Source organism: Chaetomium fimeti, assembly GCF_033439085.1.
Source record: "Chaetomium fimeti strain CBS 168.71 chromosome Unknown B0H64scaffold_5, whole genome shotgun sequence".
Taxonomy (NCBI): domain Eukaryota; kingdom Fungi; phylum Ascomycota; class Sordariomycetes; order Sordariales; family Chaetomiaceae; genus Chaetomium; species Chaetomium fimeti.
The window spans coordinates 3,063,003-3,077,819 of record NW_026944333.1 but is presented as its reverse complement, the minus strand read 5'-3'; the positions used below and the strand labels follow the sequence as shown (position 1 = coordinate 3,077,819).

At 56.5% G+C, this 14,817-nt stretch overlaps 6 protein-coding genes across 6 annotated transcripts; 3 read left to right on the top strand and 3 right to left on the bottom strand.

Annotated features, from left to right (window-relative positions):
- Positions 1 to 461: 461 nt before the first annotated feature.
- On the bottom strand, positions 462 to 2,858 carry B0H64DRAFT_195831 (major facilitator superfamily domain-containing protein). The gene is made up of 4 exons (XM_062799169.1): positions 2,390 to 2,858; positions 1,914 to 2,335; positions 1,332 to 1,849; positions 462 to 1,263 (listed from the first exon to the last, which is right to left on the bottom strand). Exons 1-4 carry the CDS (start codon positions 2,439 to 2,441, stop codon positions 480 to 482), a joined length of 1,776 nt encoding a protein of 591 aa, XP_062658332.1. The 5' UTR covers positions 2,442 to 2,858; the 3' UTR covers positions 462 to 479.
- A 1,287-nt stretch (positions 2,859 to 4,145) lies between these two features.
- B0H64DRAFT_195822 (uncharacterized protein) lies at positions 4,146 to 5,742 on the bottom strand. Its single transcript, XM_062799168.1, has 4 exons — positions 5,617 to 5,742; positions 5,408 to 5,557; positions 5,241 to 5,354; positions 4,146 to 5,156 (listed from the first exon to the last, which is right to left on the bottom strand). Exons 1-4 carry the CDS (start codon positions 5,635 to 5,637, stop codon positions 4,377 to 4,379), a joined length of 1,065 nt encoding a protein of 354 aa, XP_062658331.1. The 5' UTR covers positions 5,638 to 5,742; the 3' UTR covers positions 4,146 to 4,376.
- A 124-nt stretch (positions 5,743 to 5,866) lies between these two features.
- B0H64DRAFT_195782 (Bystin-domain-containing protein) lies at positions 5,867 to 8,031 on the top strand. The gene is made up of 7 exons (XM_062799166.1): positions 5,867 to 6,681; positions 6,743 to 6,856; positions 6,914 to 7,101; positions 7,157 to 7,183; positions 7,240 to 7,431; positions 7,493 to 7,630; positions 7,694 to 8,031. The coding sequence occupies exons 1-7, from the start codon at positions 6,065 to 6,067 to the stop codon at positions 7,861 to 7,863; spliced, it is 1,446 nt and encodes a 481-aa protein (XP_062658330.1). The 5' UTR covers positions 5,867 to 6,064; the 3' UTR covers positions 7,864 to 8,031.
- A 442-nt stretch (positions 8,032 to 8,473) lies between these two features.
- On the top strand, positions 8,474 to 10,453 carry B0H64DRAFT_476209 (RNA pol II accessory factor, Cdc73 family-domain-containing protein). Its single transcript, XM_062808138.1, has 2 exons — positions 8,474 to 9,280; positions 9,344 to 10,453. Exons 1-2 carry the CDS (start codon positions 8,705 to 8,707, stop codon positions 9,998 to 10,000), a joined length of 1,233 nt encoding a protein of 410 aa, XP_062658329.1. The 5' UTR covers positions 8,474 to 8,704; the 3' UTR covers positions 10,001 to 10,453.
- Positions 10,454 to 10,468: 15 nt separating this feature from the next.
- On the bottom strand, positions 10,469 to 11,185 carry B0H64DRAFT_401638 (uncharacterized protein). Its single transcript, XM_062804174.1, has one exon. It carries the CDS (start codon positions 11,086 to 11,088, stop codon positions 10,498 to 10,500), a length of 591 nt encoding a protein of 196 aa, XP_062658328.1. The 5' UTR covers positions 11,089 to 11,185; the 3' UTR covers positions 10,469 to 10,497.
- Positions 11,186 to 12,363: 1,178 nt separating this feature from the next.
- B0H64DRAFT_195771 (kinase-like domain-containing protein) lies at positions 12,364 to 13,635 on the top strand. The gene has a single exon (XM_062799164.1). The coding sequence runs from the start codon at positions 12,446 to 12,448 to the stop codon at positions 13,391 to 13,393; it is 948 nt and encodes a 315-aa protein (XP_062658327.1). The 5' UTR covers positions 12,364 to 12,445; the 3' UTR covers positions 13,394 to 13,635.
- Positions 13,636 to 14,817: the final 1,182 nt, after the last annotated feature.

Below are 14,817 nucleotides of genomic sequence, written 5' to 3'. Positions count from 1 at the left end.
GCTGTTTTTGTGACCCACCCGGTGTGGGCCTCTCCTTTTGCTAAGGGGTTCTGTCATTGCACAGCCGGGCGGTGCTCGTTAAGTTAGGGACTGAGAGGGAGGGTTCGTGTGGGAGAAGGTAAACAAAAAAGGGCGAGTAACTGTGTTCACTTCGAAACTGAATTGCACGATGTTGCGGTTCTGTGGAGGTGTGATGGAGTCGTTCGGGGCGGCAGCGGTTTTCGTGATTCAATAATGACTACACCCCAAGTTAATATCGGGACATGGCAATTCCAAGCAAAAGATGACTGCGCTCTTAAGCAGTGGACTCATTGCACGTCATTCATTAACCGCAAGTCTCCTCCTAGTCTTGCTCACGGGGGTATTCTAACATCTCAACCATCCATCTCTACACATATCCGCATTACCTTGGCGCAACATCTCCCCCCTGGTACCTACATCTAAACGAAAAAGAGCAAAGATCAGACGTCCGACTTTATCTACTTCGCCCCCTCACATTGAGGCTTAATCTCATCACCACCCCCATTACCACCCGAAGCAGCAGCACCAGGCGCCCCTTTCGCCCTCTCCGTAACCGTGGACAGGGCCCCCGCGTTCGCGTCCGCACCGGAGCTGACAGCCACCTCATCCGCCTCGTCCTCCTCCCCCGCCAGCTCCTCCAGCGTCTTGCGCTTGGTCTCCTTAATTAAAGCGGTAGAGCCGATACCCAGCAGCATGAACAAAGCATAAATCTCCAGCACATGATCCATCCAGGGATTCGGGTTCCCTGGTGTCGCACCACGGGTACGCAGGGGCGCGATGGCGCCCTGGCCGATGATGCTGCCGATCTTGCCCGAGGCGGCGGAGATGCCGTGGGAGGTGGAGCGGTAGCGGGTGGGGAAGCACTCGCCGGGCACGATGAAGGTGGTGGCGTTGGGGCCGAAGTTGAAGAAGAACTGGGCGAGCACGAAGATGGCGAGCAGGCCGTTGGGCGGGATGTGGAAGTAGGCGAACCCCATCACCACGAAGAGGACGGTGAGGATCGTGAAGCCCATGAACTGGATCGGCTTGCGCCCCAGCGTGTCGACCGTGAAGACCGTTACCCAGTAGCCGGGTACCGCGCCCGCGAGCACGATGATGAGGTTGCCGACGGCGGTGTTGTATAGGATTTCGTAGGTGTTGCTGGCGTTCTTGGTCGAGTAGCCGATCACCTCGAGGATGACGGCGTTGTTGAGCGAGACGCCGTAGTAGGCGATATCGAGGAAGCACCATGAGAGGGCGGTTCTACAGGGAAGGTTGTTAGTTGGTGGTCCCGAGGAGAGGGAGAGATTCCCGGGGAGGCGAATGCTTACCCAGCCAAGAGCATAGCATGCTTGGGCTTGGAATAATGGCGGAAGAAGTCGGCCCAGCTGGCCTTCTGCGCCTTCATCTCCTCATTGGCTTGCTTCTGGGTCGTGGCGCGAGTGAGGTCGTCTGGAGTAGCACCCGACTTGCCCTTCAGGTAGGCCTCAGCGTCGCCCTCGGCCTTTTCGACGTCCATCTTGACGTCAAAGGTGTATCGTGGCGTCTCGGGGATGGTGAGGCGGTAGTAGAGGGCAATGCAGCCGGGTACAGCACCGAATCCGATCAGGACACGCCACATCTTGTCGACGGCCTGGGCGCAACCATCGGTGCAGTCAGCAAGCTTGGGGGATGTCTCGAGCGACGACTTGAAGCCGAGCGTGAGGAACAGCATAACAAAAGCGGCGGCGAGTTGGCCGAGCCCCTGCATGGCAAAAACGGCGCCCATCATGGCACCTCTCCACTTGGTGGTGGCGAACTCGGAGGTAATGATACTCGAAAGAGGATAGTCACCGCCAATGCCGATGCCCTTGGGTCGTTCAGTCAGCCTCAGTTGAGTTCCTTCTAGAGCAAGGAGCAAGTGGGATACTCACCATGAGAACACGCCAGAAGATGATGACGCCAATAATGTCCATCGAGGGAGACGAGGACGACAGAGCCTGAGCGAGCGTGGCGAAGATGATCATGATCAGCTCGAGGCCGTACATGCGCTTCCGGCCAACGATATCAGCCAGGGCGCCGAAGCCGAGCTGACCGATGACAGTGCCGGCCGAGGTTGCGAGCTTGATGGCCGTGTCGGAGGTAGTGGGCATTTGGCCGACGCCCGGGTAGTACACAATACCGAGCATGAGGGTGAGGAGGGATACGGTGAAGATATCGTAGGAATCGGTAAAGAAACCGACACCCGCGACGACGATGGCGCGGACGTGGTACCAACCGAACGGGGCCCTGTCGACTTCGGCGAGGGCGAGCCGCCTCCGCTCATTCACGTCCTTGATGTGAGCAAAGTCATTGTCTAGCCATAATGGTGAGATAAGTCATTCCTCTACGGGTTTCAGGGGTAACGAACGGAAGTTATGGTACGCATTGTTGCCACCGCTGGTTTTTGTCGTCGTCGCCATGGCGAGAGCGTGTACTCGGCGTGTGCAAGCCGAAGTGTTGGAAGGCAGGTGGCAATGGAGAGATACGCGGGAGGAAAGGAGTTGGCCGCAAGTATCTCTACAAGGCCAGCCAGCCGAGTTGGAGGGTGCTAAAGGGAGTCAGGAAAATGGATGGAGGAAAAGGCCGGTTCGCGAGAGGGAGGCAAGCCGGGGAGGATATAGATTTCCCAAAGGCGCGCGGTTGCCGCTGGCTTCCATGAGAAGCTCCGCCGAGCTCTGGCCACGGCTTTTGGGTGTGCTCGCGTGCGTTTCCCGCTGGTCCGTCCGCTTGGGCAGCGGGCCCAGACCACAGGCTAGCTAGGGAGATAGTTGCGTACTGTGTATGTAGTTTGCAAATCCCCTCACTCCTCCTACCCATGCCCATGCTCGTCATCGCTGACGGTTGAGGCCTGCCCACCCCACCTCTCGGTGGCTGCTTCTGTCCCAATTCCCCGACCCGTTCGGATTGCGCGGCTGTTGCACGTGGGGGAGCTTGGAACTACACTACAATGGCTCCGAGCGTATTCACACGCATCCAGACGGAATCTCCGGGGCGACCAATATTTCCCTCATCAGTTTGACTTTTGCCCCCCTGGGCTACGAGCCCTCCAAACGACAAGTTTCCTCGTTCGACATACAAGCTTTTGCCCCTGCTCTCGATCTCTGGGGCATCTCTCGGCATTGCTGGGCGTCGCGCTTGGCGGCCGGCAGAGGCTTTCTCGAGTGCTTCAAGACCACAAAGCCCTCCGTCATTGCCGCTTGCAGGCGCCATTTCCCAAACGGTGCGTCGGTCAACCAGTCAGGCAACCGACTCGTCTCAGCCCGAATGACGTTGTTCGTCGGAGACCGGAAAGCGCACCGGAAATAACATCGAGCCAATCGCTCGCGGATAGAAATCCAGAAGCGGAAAGTCGTACTGGGAGAAGAAAGCCTGGACCGTTATCCGCAGCAGCGGGGCAATGAGCTCTGCCGGGCATGGGTCTTCCCCACGAATGACAAGCTTGAGAGAGCACCACGTTTCGGATTCTCGGGCGTTGGTTCGTCGGGTGTTCCCGTTCTTCTCTGGGACATGGGGGCTCCACGCAAACGAAGCTCCAGACCTTCGGTCAAGGACGGGGCCCGATGATAGCTTTGCTCCCCGCCGCTGAACTCGGGTCTTTTTTCTTCAGTCAAAGGTATGATCGATTAGAGCCTCGGTTGGAAGCTCTTCTGGACTCACAGGAGCATGAGCTTTGCTCAGTCTGCTTGGCGCTGCGCATCTTGCCGAATCCGAAGACAAAGCTCCCGACATTATACTTGATGATGTTAGAATGCGTTCAAATACGCCGTCTCCCGGACCTCGCGTATCAATTTGCAAGACAAATAACTCATCGATCGGCCACCGCCGCAGTCTGCTCACCGAGGCCGTGGGGCGCCGGCCAATCGAAGATTGCAACCCAGGCACGAGCCGTCTGAGGGGTGATCACTCGATACCATGACGACAGCTCACCGCACCGGACACAACTGCGGTTGGCTCGCTCGAGTTTCAATGTCCTGCTGCTTTTGGGAATGAGGTTAAGCGCGGTGTATCGATGATTTGCTCTCAATCCTTCGCGCTGGAATGTCTCGTAGATATCCCCGTGGGCGCTCTCCCGTTGTTGAACGTCACCTCGCCGAGATATTGAAAACGGCGATGCACTGCCGTGCTAAGCTTTCTTGCTGCTCGTCCCAATGCTTGTTTTTGCTTGGCTCACGTAGCGTTCCGCTGTGGCGGTCTTGGGTAAGTCTTGGACTCTTGGCTGCCAGCGCAGGAATGAGAGCACGCGACCCCTTGCCCTAACCGTCCGGGCTGGGTAGCAGGGGTATGAGGTGGCGTTTTGCTTGGTGTCTTGGTGGCATCTGTGATTCGAATCGACTCCCGTCTGCATTTGAACAGTCTTAAACTTCAACTATCCTGTCGTCCTCGCCGTCGTCTTCGGCTTCCTCTTCTGCCCCCGGCTCAGCCTCGTCCCTCATTAGTACCTGGACCAACCGCTCACATGCCTCGCGGACATCCTCGTCGTTGACCTTGAGATGTGTCTCCCGGATGATCGGGTACACGTTGACCCTCCGCATTAGCTCCCTTCCTTCTCTCGTAGTTGTCAGAAGGGTCAGTGTTTCGACGTGGGCCTGAACAATTTTGGGGTCTGAATCTCGCTGCTTATCGGGTGGTAGTAACTGCAGATCCGGCAGCATCCCCATCGTCTCTTCATCATCATATTCCTCGCCTCCCATGATAGGCAGCAAGAGATAAGGGAGGATGTCAATTTGGTCCTCGTCGAGGAACGCAGGGTGTGCCGGCACATCGAACGCCGCGTTCTTGATGGTGCTTGCCACACCTTTCCTCCGAATATCCGACTTGTGCTCCGTAAAGACCTTGATCTTGTTGATGGGGACGACGCCGTCGTACTCTTGTTTAGTGACAAAGAACTGCCGTATCTCGGGGTGCTTGGAGAGATCGGCGATGACGTAGGCGAGGTAGTCGAAATCGGCCTTTTTGTTGTACGTGCCGTCAGCCCCCTTGACGAAGAGATCAAGAAGCTGATTAAGCACGAGCTCATTGGATTGCAGAGCGCTGGGAGGGTCTTGCTTGCGAGTCGCGAGGCTCTTCAGATCATCCCACTTAACCATGTTGGCGAGCAGCATGGCGAGCAGATTGGCATTAGGTTCTGCCGGGTCCTGCCAACGGCGAAGTTCCTTCGGTCAGCGCTGTTCAGAAAAGTATCGGGTGGATTCTGGCCGCGGTATGGCCAAAATACATACAACCAAATTTCCGAGGAGGATACCGAGAAATTTATCGTCGGTGGCTACATATTCTAGAACACTTCGGTCTGCCGTCAAATTGATCAAGATAGTGAGAGCATGCTCTGCAATTTCCTGCACGGCTGCTTTAGCAGGGGCGTATTTACGAGGCAACGATGAGTTCTCACTGGATGATCCCGGATCAAAAACTTGAGATGCTTCACGGGGAGGAGCTCCTCGGTCTTGAAAATCGAAGGTTGTTCCGCGGAATATGGCACGAGATTCTCAGTGGCCAATTTGCGGATTTGAGGGTTTGGGTGGGCAATAAACCCCACGAGCTGCGCCCGTCGTGTCAGCTACCGTTAAATTACATATTTAATTCAAGGCGTGATGTTACCTCTTCGAGTTCTGTCGGCATGGTTGATTTTGGTAAATGAATACAGTAATTTGTTTTGAGGTCCAGTCACGATGCTTTCATGCTTCCGCTCTCGCTTCTCGCTGCAGCCAGCCCGCAAATTTCAATAATTCCAGAGGTATGACGCGGGGCACCGCGGGGCTCCGGCGTTATCGATAAAGTTTTTCACCGAGCGAAAAGCTTGCCGGTGTATTGTATTTCCGCACCTCGAGCAATTTTGACCAATCACTGTAGCAGCACAACCCAACGGGCGCTCCACAGTGGTATCTTTTTGCGAAGGTGCACGAAAAATTACCCAGCCAAAGTTCAAGTCTGAGCGGCCTGCTGTGCTCGCTCGTAAGCCATTCCACAGCGAACTTACTCGCATCGCCAGGCGCCAATTCCACAACGAAACTCGCATCGCCAGACGCCATATTGCACATCTCACAAAATGCCCAAATCAACAACAGCGTCGCTGTCCAGCAAGAGACGGCATAACCCCCTCGAGAATGACCTACTCGCGACGGGAGTCCTCAAGAACCGAGAGGGGAGACCTTCGAAGAGGGCCGACAGGAAACAGGCCGAGGAGCAGGCCTTTGTCGACGCCAAATCTTCCCGCAAGATCTTGGCTTTGAGCCGCGACCTCATCGACGAGGAGGATCTTGAATCCAACGCCAACAACCAGGATGCATCCGCGCCATCAGGTTTCGACTTTGACCCCTCCCGGTTGGAGGGCGGCAGCGACCAGGAGGAGGAGGGATACGCCAACGAAGAGGCGTGGGGTGATGAGGAGGAAATTGTCGAGGAAGTCGAGGTCGATGCAGCCGATCTCGACACGTTCAATCGGTTCATCACGCCAACAATGAACGACGACCCTCTTCTCACACACGGCTGGGACCGGACGCCAGGCGACGGAGCGGAAGAGCAGGGGGCGGGGACGAACCTGGCGGATTTGATCCTGGCCAAGATTGCCGAGAAGGAAGCGATGCAGGGCGGGCAGCAGCAGGACTTCCACCCGATTGAGGAGGACTACGAGATGCCGCCCAAGGTTGTCGAGGTCTTTACCAAGTACGTTTGGTCGGGTTGGGGTAGGCGATGGATGAGAATGAGAGTGCTAACGAGTCGCTAGGATCGGGCTCATTCTCGCTCGTTACAAGTCCGGGCCCTTGCCGAAACCGTTCAAGATCCTGCCACAAATTCCCCACTGGGAAGACATTCTTCAAATCACGCGCCCAGAGAAATGGTAGGTACATTTCGAGCATGGAACCCCTTAGAAAGATGAGCTGATTTGAGATTTTAGGACCCCGAATGCGTGCTTTGCCGCGACGAGGATCTTCGTATCAGCGAAACCGCTGGTCGTTCAACGGTTTATGGAGATGGTCGTCTTGGAGCGCGTCCGCGAGGACATTTACGAGAACAAGAAGCTCAACGTTCATCTCTTCAACTGCCTCAAGCGGGGCCTCTACAAGCCTGCGGGCTTCTTCAAGGGTTTGCTCAAGCCCATCCACCCTAGAGTATCCTCAAGGCTAACTCATCGATCTAGGTTTCCTGTTTCCGTTGGCCGCATCTGGTAAGCTGTCCGGTCTTCCCGCGGATGGGAACTTGCTTATGCTAACTGTTGGAAAGGCACCTGCACATTACGCGAGGCACAGATCATCTCTGCTGTGTTGGCTCGCGTGTCGATTCCAGTCCTCCACTCGGCAGCGGCCATCAAGACACTGTGCGACATCGCCGCAGAGCAAGCCTCTCAGCAATCCGAGTGTGTCAGCGCGACCAACTTCATGCTCAAGGTTCTTCTAGAAAAGAAATATGCCTTGCGTAAGTTATCAGCAGCCGTTTTCCCGGCCTTCTTGTAATCTTTACTAACTCATCGCGATAGCATGGCAATGCGTGGACTCCCTCGTCTTCCACTTCCTCCGGTACGCTGCGGCGGCTAGAGATGGAGATGGGCCCAGGTCGCTGCCTGTCATTTTCCACCAGTGCATGCTCGTGTTTGCGCAACGATATCGCAATGATAGTGAGTGTCTTTCCCTTGGAGCCTTTAAATATGCCCACAGTGCTCACAGGATCCTGCATTTAGTCACCGAAGACCAACGCGAGGCCCTCTTGGACCTTCTTTTGAGCCATGGTCATGACAAGATTGCCCCCGAAATCAGGAGGGAGTTGCTCGCTGGGCGAGGGCGAGGTGTCGCAGTTGAGCAAGCTGGGCCAGCATTTGATGGCGATGACACGATGCTCATTGACTCATGAGATTACGTATTGGGTGTACTACCTGCTTCGTGATTTGCGACCAAATGAAGCCCCGCCTGGTTTCACCAGCAGCTCCTGAGCACCCATCAGCCGGTCCCAACACCCCTACCATGCGAGGCCTCGCGTGCTACCACCGAAAATTATTCGGCGCCGGCCTACATAGTGCGGCCATATCAGAGGACATGGGCTGATTCCAACCGGACGACATCGGATGGATTCGCTGTCTCAAAACGTTCGGCATGGCGGGACATTGTTCGTCCCGCTGGCCAAGACGGCCCACCCCGTAACTACGAGCTGGGCTGGAGGATACCATTTGGCCATTTTATGTGGCCTTGATGATGATTTTTATATGCGATCATGACACCTTTCGAGCACGACTTGGCGATCTAGTTATCCTCAAGTTCCTCGGCTTGATGAAGCAACCGGATCTGTTTGCAATGACTCCGGTAGAGTATGGGGGAAGCGGGACAATATGGGGCAGGAATGAAAGTTTCTTTCCCACTCACACGTCCATAGTAGGAGAATATCTGAGAATACCGTGACCATATTGTATAGAATGGCAAGAGCTCGAAATTGGAACATCCCTTATTGTCATCCCCTGACTGTCCCAGCGTGCAAGGGTTGTGCGGGTAGGATGGTCCGAGCTCACCCTTTTTCAGCCTTTCGAGTAAAAGAGTGGGGATTTTTCTGATCCCTGACCTCTGCGCTCGCAGCCTCGTCTCGCAACAAACGCGACTTCTTCCAAGCAGCATCGCCAGCCACACCTCCGCCATTCCTTGGCCATCGAACCTAACCCCAATTCGAAAGCCCACGAGGTTTGGAAACTCGACAAAGCAACGAGATGGCGCCAATCGAAGATCCGCTGCTGCTGTTGCGGCAATCAATTGCTTCGGGTAGCAAGATCACGCCAACCGCATCCGCCGACTCGTCAGAAGAAGTACCGCTCTCCAAGGCAACCCACCTCGTATTCACCGACCCGGTCCGGGTCGCCGTGCCCATCGACGCGCCGACGCGATTCACATCAACCGAGGGCAAGGCCGTCGACGTGCGCTCCATCTACTTCGCCTGGCTGAACACCGACTATGCCATTCCGGAATACAATGCCGTGGCGACCAAGCTGAACGAGGAGATGGCTGGCTCCGCAGCCGTGCACATGTTTGCGTTTGTCGAGCGTCTTGTGTTGTTTACGTTCTTGGAAGGCGCGCAAGAGGAGAGCGAGTTTATCAAGCCTCTGCCCGGGGACAAGGATGCCGCAACAGGGGCCGGCGCTGCGGCGACGGGCGCGGCGTTGAAGGCTGCTCCGGCCACATCGGGTCGCGCAGGTCGAGGCACGATGGATCCGCGTCTGGCGCAAATCTACGACGGGGAGCGGCGCATGGGCGACCGGAATACCATCCTCAGGGGTATCAAGCCAACCGTGAGTGACTACAGTCCGATTCCTCAAATGTGCTCGTGCGATCCTAACCAATCGACACCACAGGATTTCTCCCATGTGCGCAAACTGGCCGCACCCTTCATGACGCGCAAACCAGGCGGGACCCCCGCAGCAACCGGTGTCGGCGCCAACCCGTCGCTCGCGCTCAACCAAAAACCGACGCGGCGGCCCGACCCCATCATCCTCCTCTCGCCGTCGGCGTCGGCGCTCCTGCGCATGTCCAACGCCAAATCGTTCCTCGAGGGCGGGCGCTACACGCCGCCGGACAGCAACTCGACGTCGACGATGCTGCACATCTCGCGGCTCATCAAGGACATCGACGCGACGCGGCCGATGCGCTTCATCCTGGTGGAGGGCCCGGAGCAGTTCAAGCCCGAGTACTGGAACCGCGTGGTGGCCGTGTTCACGACGGGCCAGGCCTGGCAGTTTAAGAACTACCGCTGGAGCAACCCGACGGAGCTGTTCAAGCACGTGCTCGGCGTCTACCTGGGCTGGCGCGGCGACGAGCCGCCCGAGACTGTGCGTGTCTTTGGCCACAAGGTCCTCTCGTGCTCGGTTGAGAAGTGGCGCGACCCGGGCCAGCCCGGCGCCGAGACCAGCCGCTGGCGGGACCGTGAGGTTGTGGAGGCCATTTGGAAGGGCATCGAGGCGAACATGCGCGCTAAGGGGTGGCGGAAGGATGCGGCGCCTAGTTCTATCTGAGGGGGGAGTCTCCGCGGGAGGGGTGTGGAGGCCGGTGAAAACTTAGATTGTATTATCTACTTCTACAAGGGCATTAGCTGGGCGTTCAGGCGGCGTTTTCGAAGGGTTTACATATAGGGGGATTCTGGAGTTGGGCCTGGCGGAGATGAGCAACTTGATATCCGGAACCGTGTTTCCTGTGAAATCTGTCCCTGCCGTCTGGCCGGCGCGGGTGTCGAGTCTCGGTCGTTGGCATTGAATACTGTGTGTACTCCCCAACCGGACAACGCCATTCAAGTCATGACTAGGAATAGCTCATTGCTGAGATGAGTGTCGCGTCGCGCGCACATTCTACCTCTATCCCACCAAACCCATCGGAAGCGCAATCCGCACCCGCCAACGCCAACGCCATGCCAATCATCAACCCCACGACGAAAGAAAGACCACCACCCCAAACTCCGCCCCTCTCCCAACCCCAAACCCAAACCACCTCGATCCGTATCCCCACCCCCCGCTCCTCAATCAGAACACAACACAATCCCCGCCACAAGCACCACCGCCGCAATCAAAAACCCCTTCGCCTCCTCCCGCGACCGCGACCGCGTCCGCCGCAACCTCCTCCCCCCACTACCCCCATACTCATACTCGTCATCATAACCATCCCGATACCCGCCACCATCCCGATAACCCTTTTCTTTCCCCCCACTGCGCCGCGGCCGCCGGTGCTCGCGGATCCGCCCGTCCGGGTAGACCGTGTACTCCTCGGGAGCGCTGTCATCATCATCGTCATCTGAGAAAGAGCCATGGCGGTGGCGGCGCTGCTGCTGCGGGGCGTGGGGGTAGGGGATGAGGGCTTTGCGGTTGTTGTGGCTACTACTATGGGTGGTTCTGCTGTTGGTTGTGGGGCCGCTCGTGGTGGTTGTTGTTGTTGTTGTCGCTGTCGAGCAGGAGCAGGTGGATGTGGCCGAGGTGGAGGCGGCGGGCGAGGGGGACCGGGCCCGGGGTCGCGGACGCGGCCGGTGGTGGCGATCCCGATCGCGGTCCCGATCGCGCGAGTCCCGGGGCACCCCGCGCGAGGTTCGGGGGGGTTGTTGCTCGTGTTGGTTCATGTTGCTGCTGCTGCTGCTGCTGCTGCTGTGGTGGGGTCGGCGGTGGTGGCGGGCCGGTCGGCGGTGGCCGTGGGAGAGGTCGGCCGAGTCGAGTGACTCCGGCATGGTTGGTTTTGTTTTGTTTGGTTTGGTTTCAAGGGATGGGGTTGGTTTGGTGATGCATGCGGATTGCTTGACTCGTGCGGGTGGTGTTTGGTGACTACCAACTAAAGCAGCAGGGTTTGGCGAGTTCGCGGGTTTGGTAACCCAGAACGAAAACCGCCATGGTGGCGAGACTGCCTTGTTGCCTACCACCAGTGGTCCATTTATTTTTCAAGCAGAGGAGCAATGAGGGAGCTTGGTGGCCGAGCCGCACGAGATGAAACCAACCAAACGATGAGGCCGTACCCGCCGCTGAGGGGCTGCTCTGGGGACTGCCGGCCTCGGCGCTGCCATTGGTTGGCCCGCGTCTTACACGAACGAACCAAGTAACCTTCTCGCAGCAAGTTGCGAGCAGTGCTCTTCCCAAGCTTAACTGAATTGTTGTTTTTGATCTCTGGGACAAAAACTGGTTACACACTACGATCCACACTTAATTCAGCTAAAGGCTCGGAGTATATACCTATAACCACCCCAGATGTTCCATCTCCTCCAGCCAGTGTGCCTCTTATGCCACTCACAATCATCTCGTTTCTTGCTGATTTGTCTCGATTCCTTTCCACCAATATCGGATTTAAAGACAAAGGTGGCCGTATCTGGTTGACGGAGTTAACAGAGAAGGAAAACAGCCGGCATCGTCTCAGCAGAGAGGACTTCGGAAGCGATAAATGACAGGTCACATCTTCCGCACGTACGCTCATTATGCATGGGCTGGTTTCTTCATATATCACATCCATACACACCCACGAACGTTCCAATAAACCGGCTACGGCCTATACTAGCTAATATGAGTCGGTGATTGACCCCTGAGAGCCTTGCTGCTGGCATGTGGCTTCTCGAGAGTGAGATCTTGCTTCCGAAGAACCCAACAAAGAAGTAGCTTGTTACATCGCATTTAACCCATCCAACCGCGGGAGATACCAGGTACGAAGCAGATGCAAGAAGAGGCGGCGGTTGTCTCGGTGGGCCCAGGGTGGTGAAAGATCGCGAGCCTTTGTTTGCTTCTTTTTTCGGGCCTCAAAGGACTTGCTTCAATGCCCACGCCTGACACTTCAAGGCCGCTGTTCTTTGTGTGTATGGATGACTTACCTTGCCCTCCTCGTACATATGCCCTACCTCTTGTAAACCCCTGGCCAAACCTACTAACCACCTTCCCCATATCTCGTCTGTCATCATCCCATCTTACTCCCTCACTACCCTGAAGTTATAGAACCGCACCATGGTTGTTGAAAAGCGCCCAAATACCGCGGACGAGGCCGACTTAAAGGTCTCGAAGCGCCTAAAGACCACTGAAGAGGCGGACATAACCGTCGGGAAGCGCCCGGAGATCAGGAACGAAGCGGACCTGACGATCTGGATGTGCATGGACACAGTCACAGGCGTTCAGCATACCCAATGGTATCATTTCACGCCAGAAAACGAAACCTATTATGGATATTCGGACAAGCGTAGGTTTGACATTACCTTCGACGAGTTCGTTGCCGGGCTCGAGCGTATCAGCGACGACGCCATCTTCCCCGAGGTCCCGACCGATACACAAATCACTATCGCGCCGAAGAGCCTGGATGCCGACACCGTTCACATTAAACGCTCGGGTCTAAGGCGGTACGAAAACGCCGAAAAGGGGAGCACGTGCGGCGCCAAAGACCAGCTGCTTGCCGAGGTCCTCGTCATGGAGAAGCTTTCCAAGACACCCCATCCGTACATAGTTGAGTATTACGGGTGTACGGTCCACCGCGGGCGCATCACGTCCATTGCGACGGAGAAACTCGGGCAGCCGTTAAGCGTTTACGCCTACGACGACCCGCACAGGTTCAACCAGATCGACAAGGCCGCCTTCCTCGCGGGAGTCGAGTCGGCCGTCAAGTTCCTGCACTCGCTCGGCCTCGCCCACAACGACATTAGCCCCCTCAACATCATGGTCCGGGAGCCGAGCAACGGCGTCGGCGCATGCACGCCCGTGCTCATCGACTTCGATTCGTGCGGGCCGTTCGGCACTCAGCCTCTGTCCCTCGGCAGTCCCGGGTTTTGTGACGAGGAGGATGAGGACTTCACCTCGCAGAAGAGACACGACGAGTTCGCCCTCAAGCGTCTGGCCGAGTGGTGGGATGAGGAACATGACCCGAAGAAGCTTCTCTGTTTTGGGTGCGGCGGGAAGAAGGACTAGATGGGGAGGCGAGGGAGGGCACCAGCCGGCCGCCTGTGCTTGGCTCTGCTTCTCCTTCTCTCCTCTTCAGACTGGCCGAATCGCCCTAGAGGGGCGTCCCCGAAGAGGGCAGATTACACACAGAACTGCGATGGGCCGACACGGCCACTTTGGGGATACATACAACAAAAAATGGAATATAAGAGCGGTGCAGTTGGGTTTTCTTAGGGCATTATAGACAGGCATGCGAGAGGATAGAATAAATTCGATTTGGAACTCTCCCACAGCTCGAGTCCGAGACTTTTCACTCCCTTAACATGCCGGCTGTGACTCGCGGCCAAGGACGGAACGAAAGAAGAGGCCTCGATGAAAACCAGAGCTTGCCCCTGAACTCGATGAGCCTCAACAAAACACCCGGGCTTTGGCGACCCACGAAGAGACGGCGTTCGCCGGCACCAGTGGAGCTTCTGATGTTCAGTGAAGAATATCATCTCCATCCCGTTGTCTTTACCAGGTTATGCCCTCAAATGAGATCACCCACCATGAAACAGCCGAGCCTTCTAGAAGGGTTCGCCGGTTATCCACGTCGCTCACCTTAATTTTGGACTCCAGCCTGAAAGCACGATCGGCCGCTTGGGGGTATCACGGGAGAAGAAAGGAAGAAGGACCGGCGGTGGGCCGTCTGGGCCGTCTCGTGGCCAAGTCACCAGGATGATGCTGGTCGCAATGGACTCGTCGCTTTTGAGATGTTGAACAAATCCCTGGCTAAACTAAAACCGAGATGACAGATGACGGATGGCAGATGACAGACGGGATAAAACCAGGTCTGTTTGTGACATTGCGCGTTTGGTGGGGTGAGGTGCTCCGCCGTTGTGTCCGAGATAGTGACGAACTGTTGAGCGGCTGATGGCGGCGTTTCGGCTTGGTGTTCCACCACTTTGGGTCCGAGCTGCGCAACTTTCCATTTCGGATGAACCGCATCGTCTCCGGGAAACTTGAGTGGCTGGCACGGCTGGTTGGCGCACTTGGCCATGTGTCTGGCCCTTTCAAGCATCCCCGCGTGGAACTGCATCTCGGAAGCACTGGGCGAGATCATGTATTGTTATATTTGTACGTACTGGTCAAATAAAAGAATAATCTGACCACAAATCGAATATATACGCAGTTCTTATGCTCTCTGTGCAAAGGATCGCTCACCTCGAAACAATTGGTGCATGATAAAAGAAGCCCACGTTGTTTTGGCCGTTCGGCCAGCAAGTCGTGATGGCACCATGGTTACCGGGACCAAGAAGGCGCCGTTTCATCCCATATCGGGCTCATTTATGCAAAGCAGGAACGAAAGCCCAAACACCCTCCTCTCACAATTTGTGCGCGCCTCCTCCCCGGTCCTTCCTTTCCGAGGGGGCTTTCGTGCGACACGCGGCAGGCGTTTACCACGTGGCCTT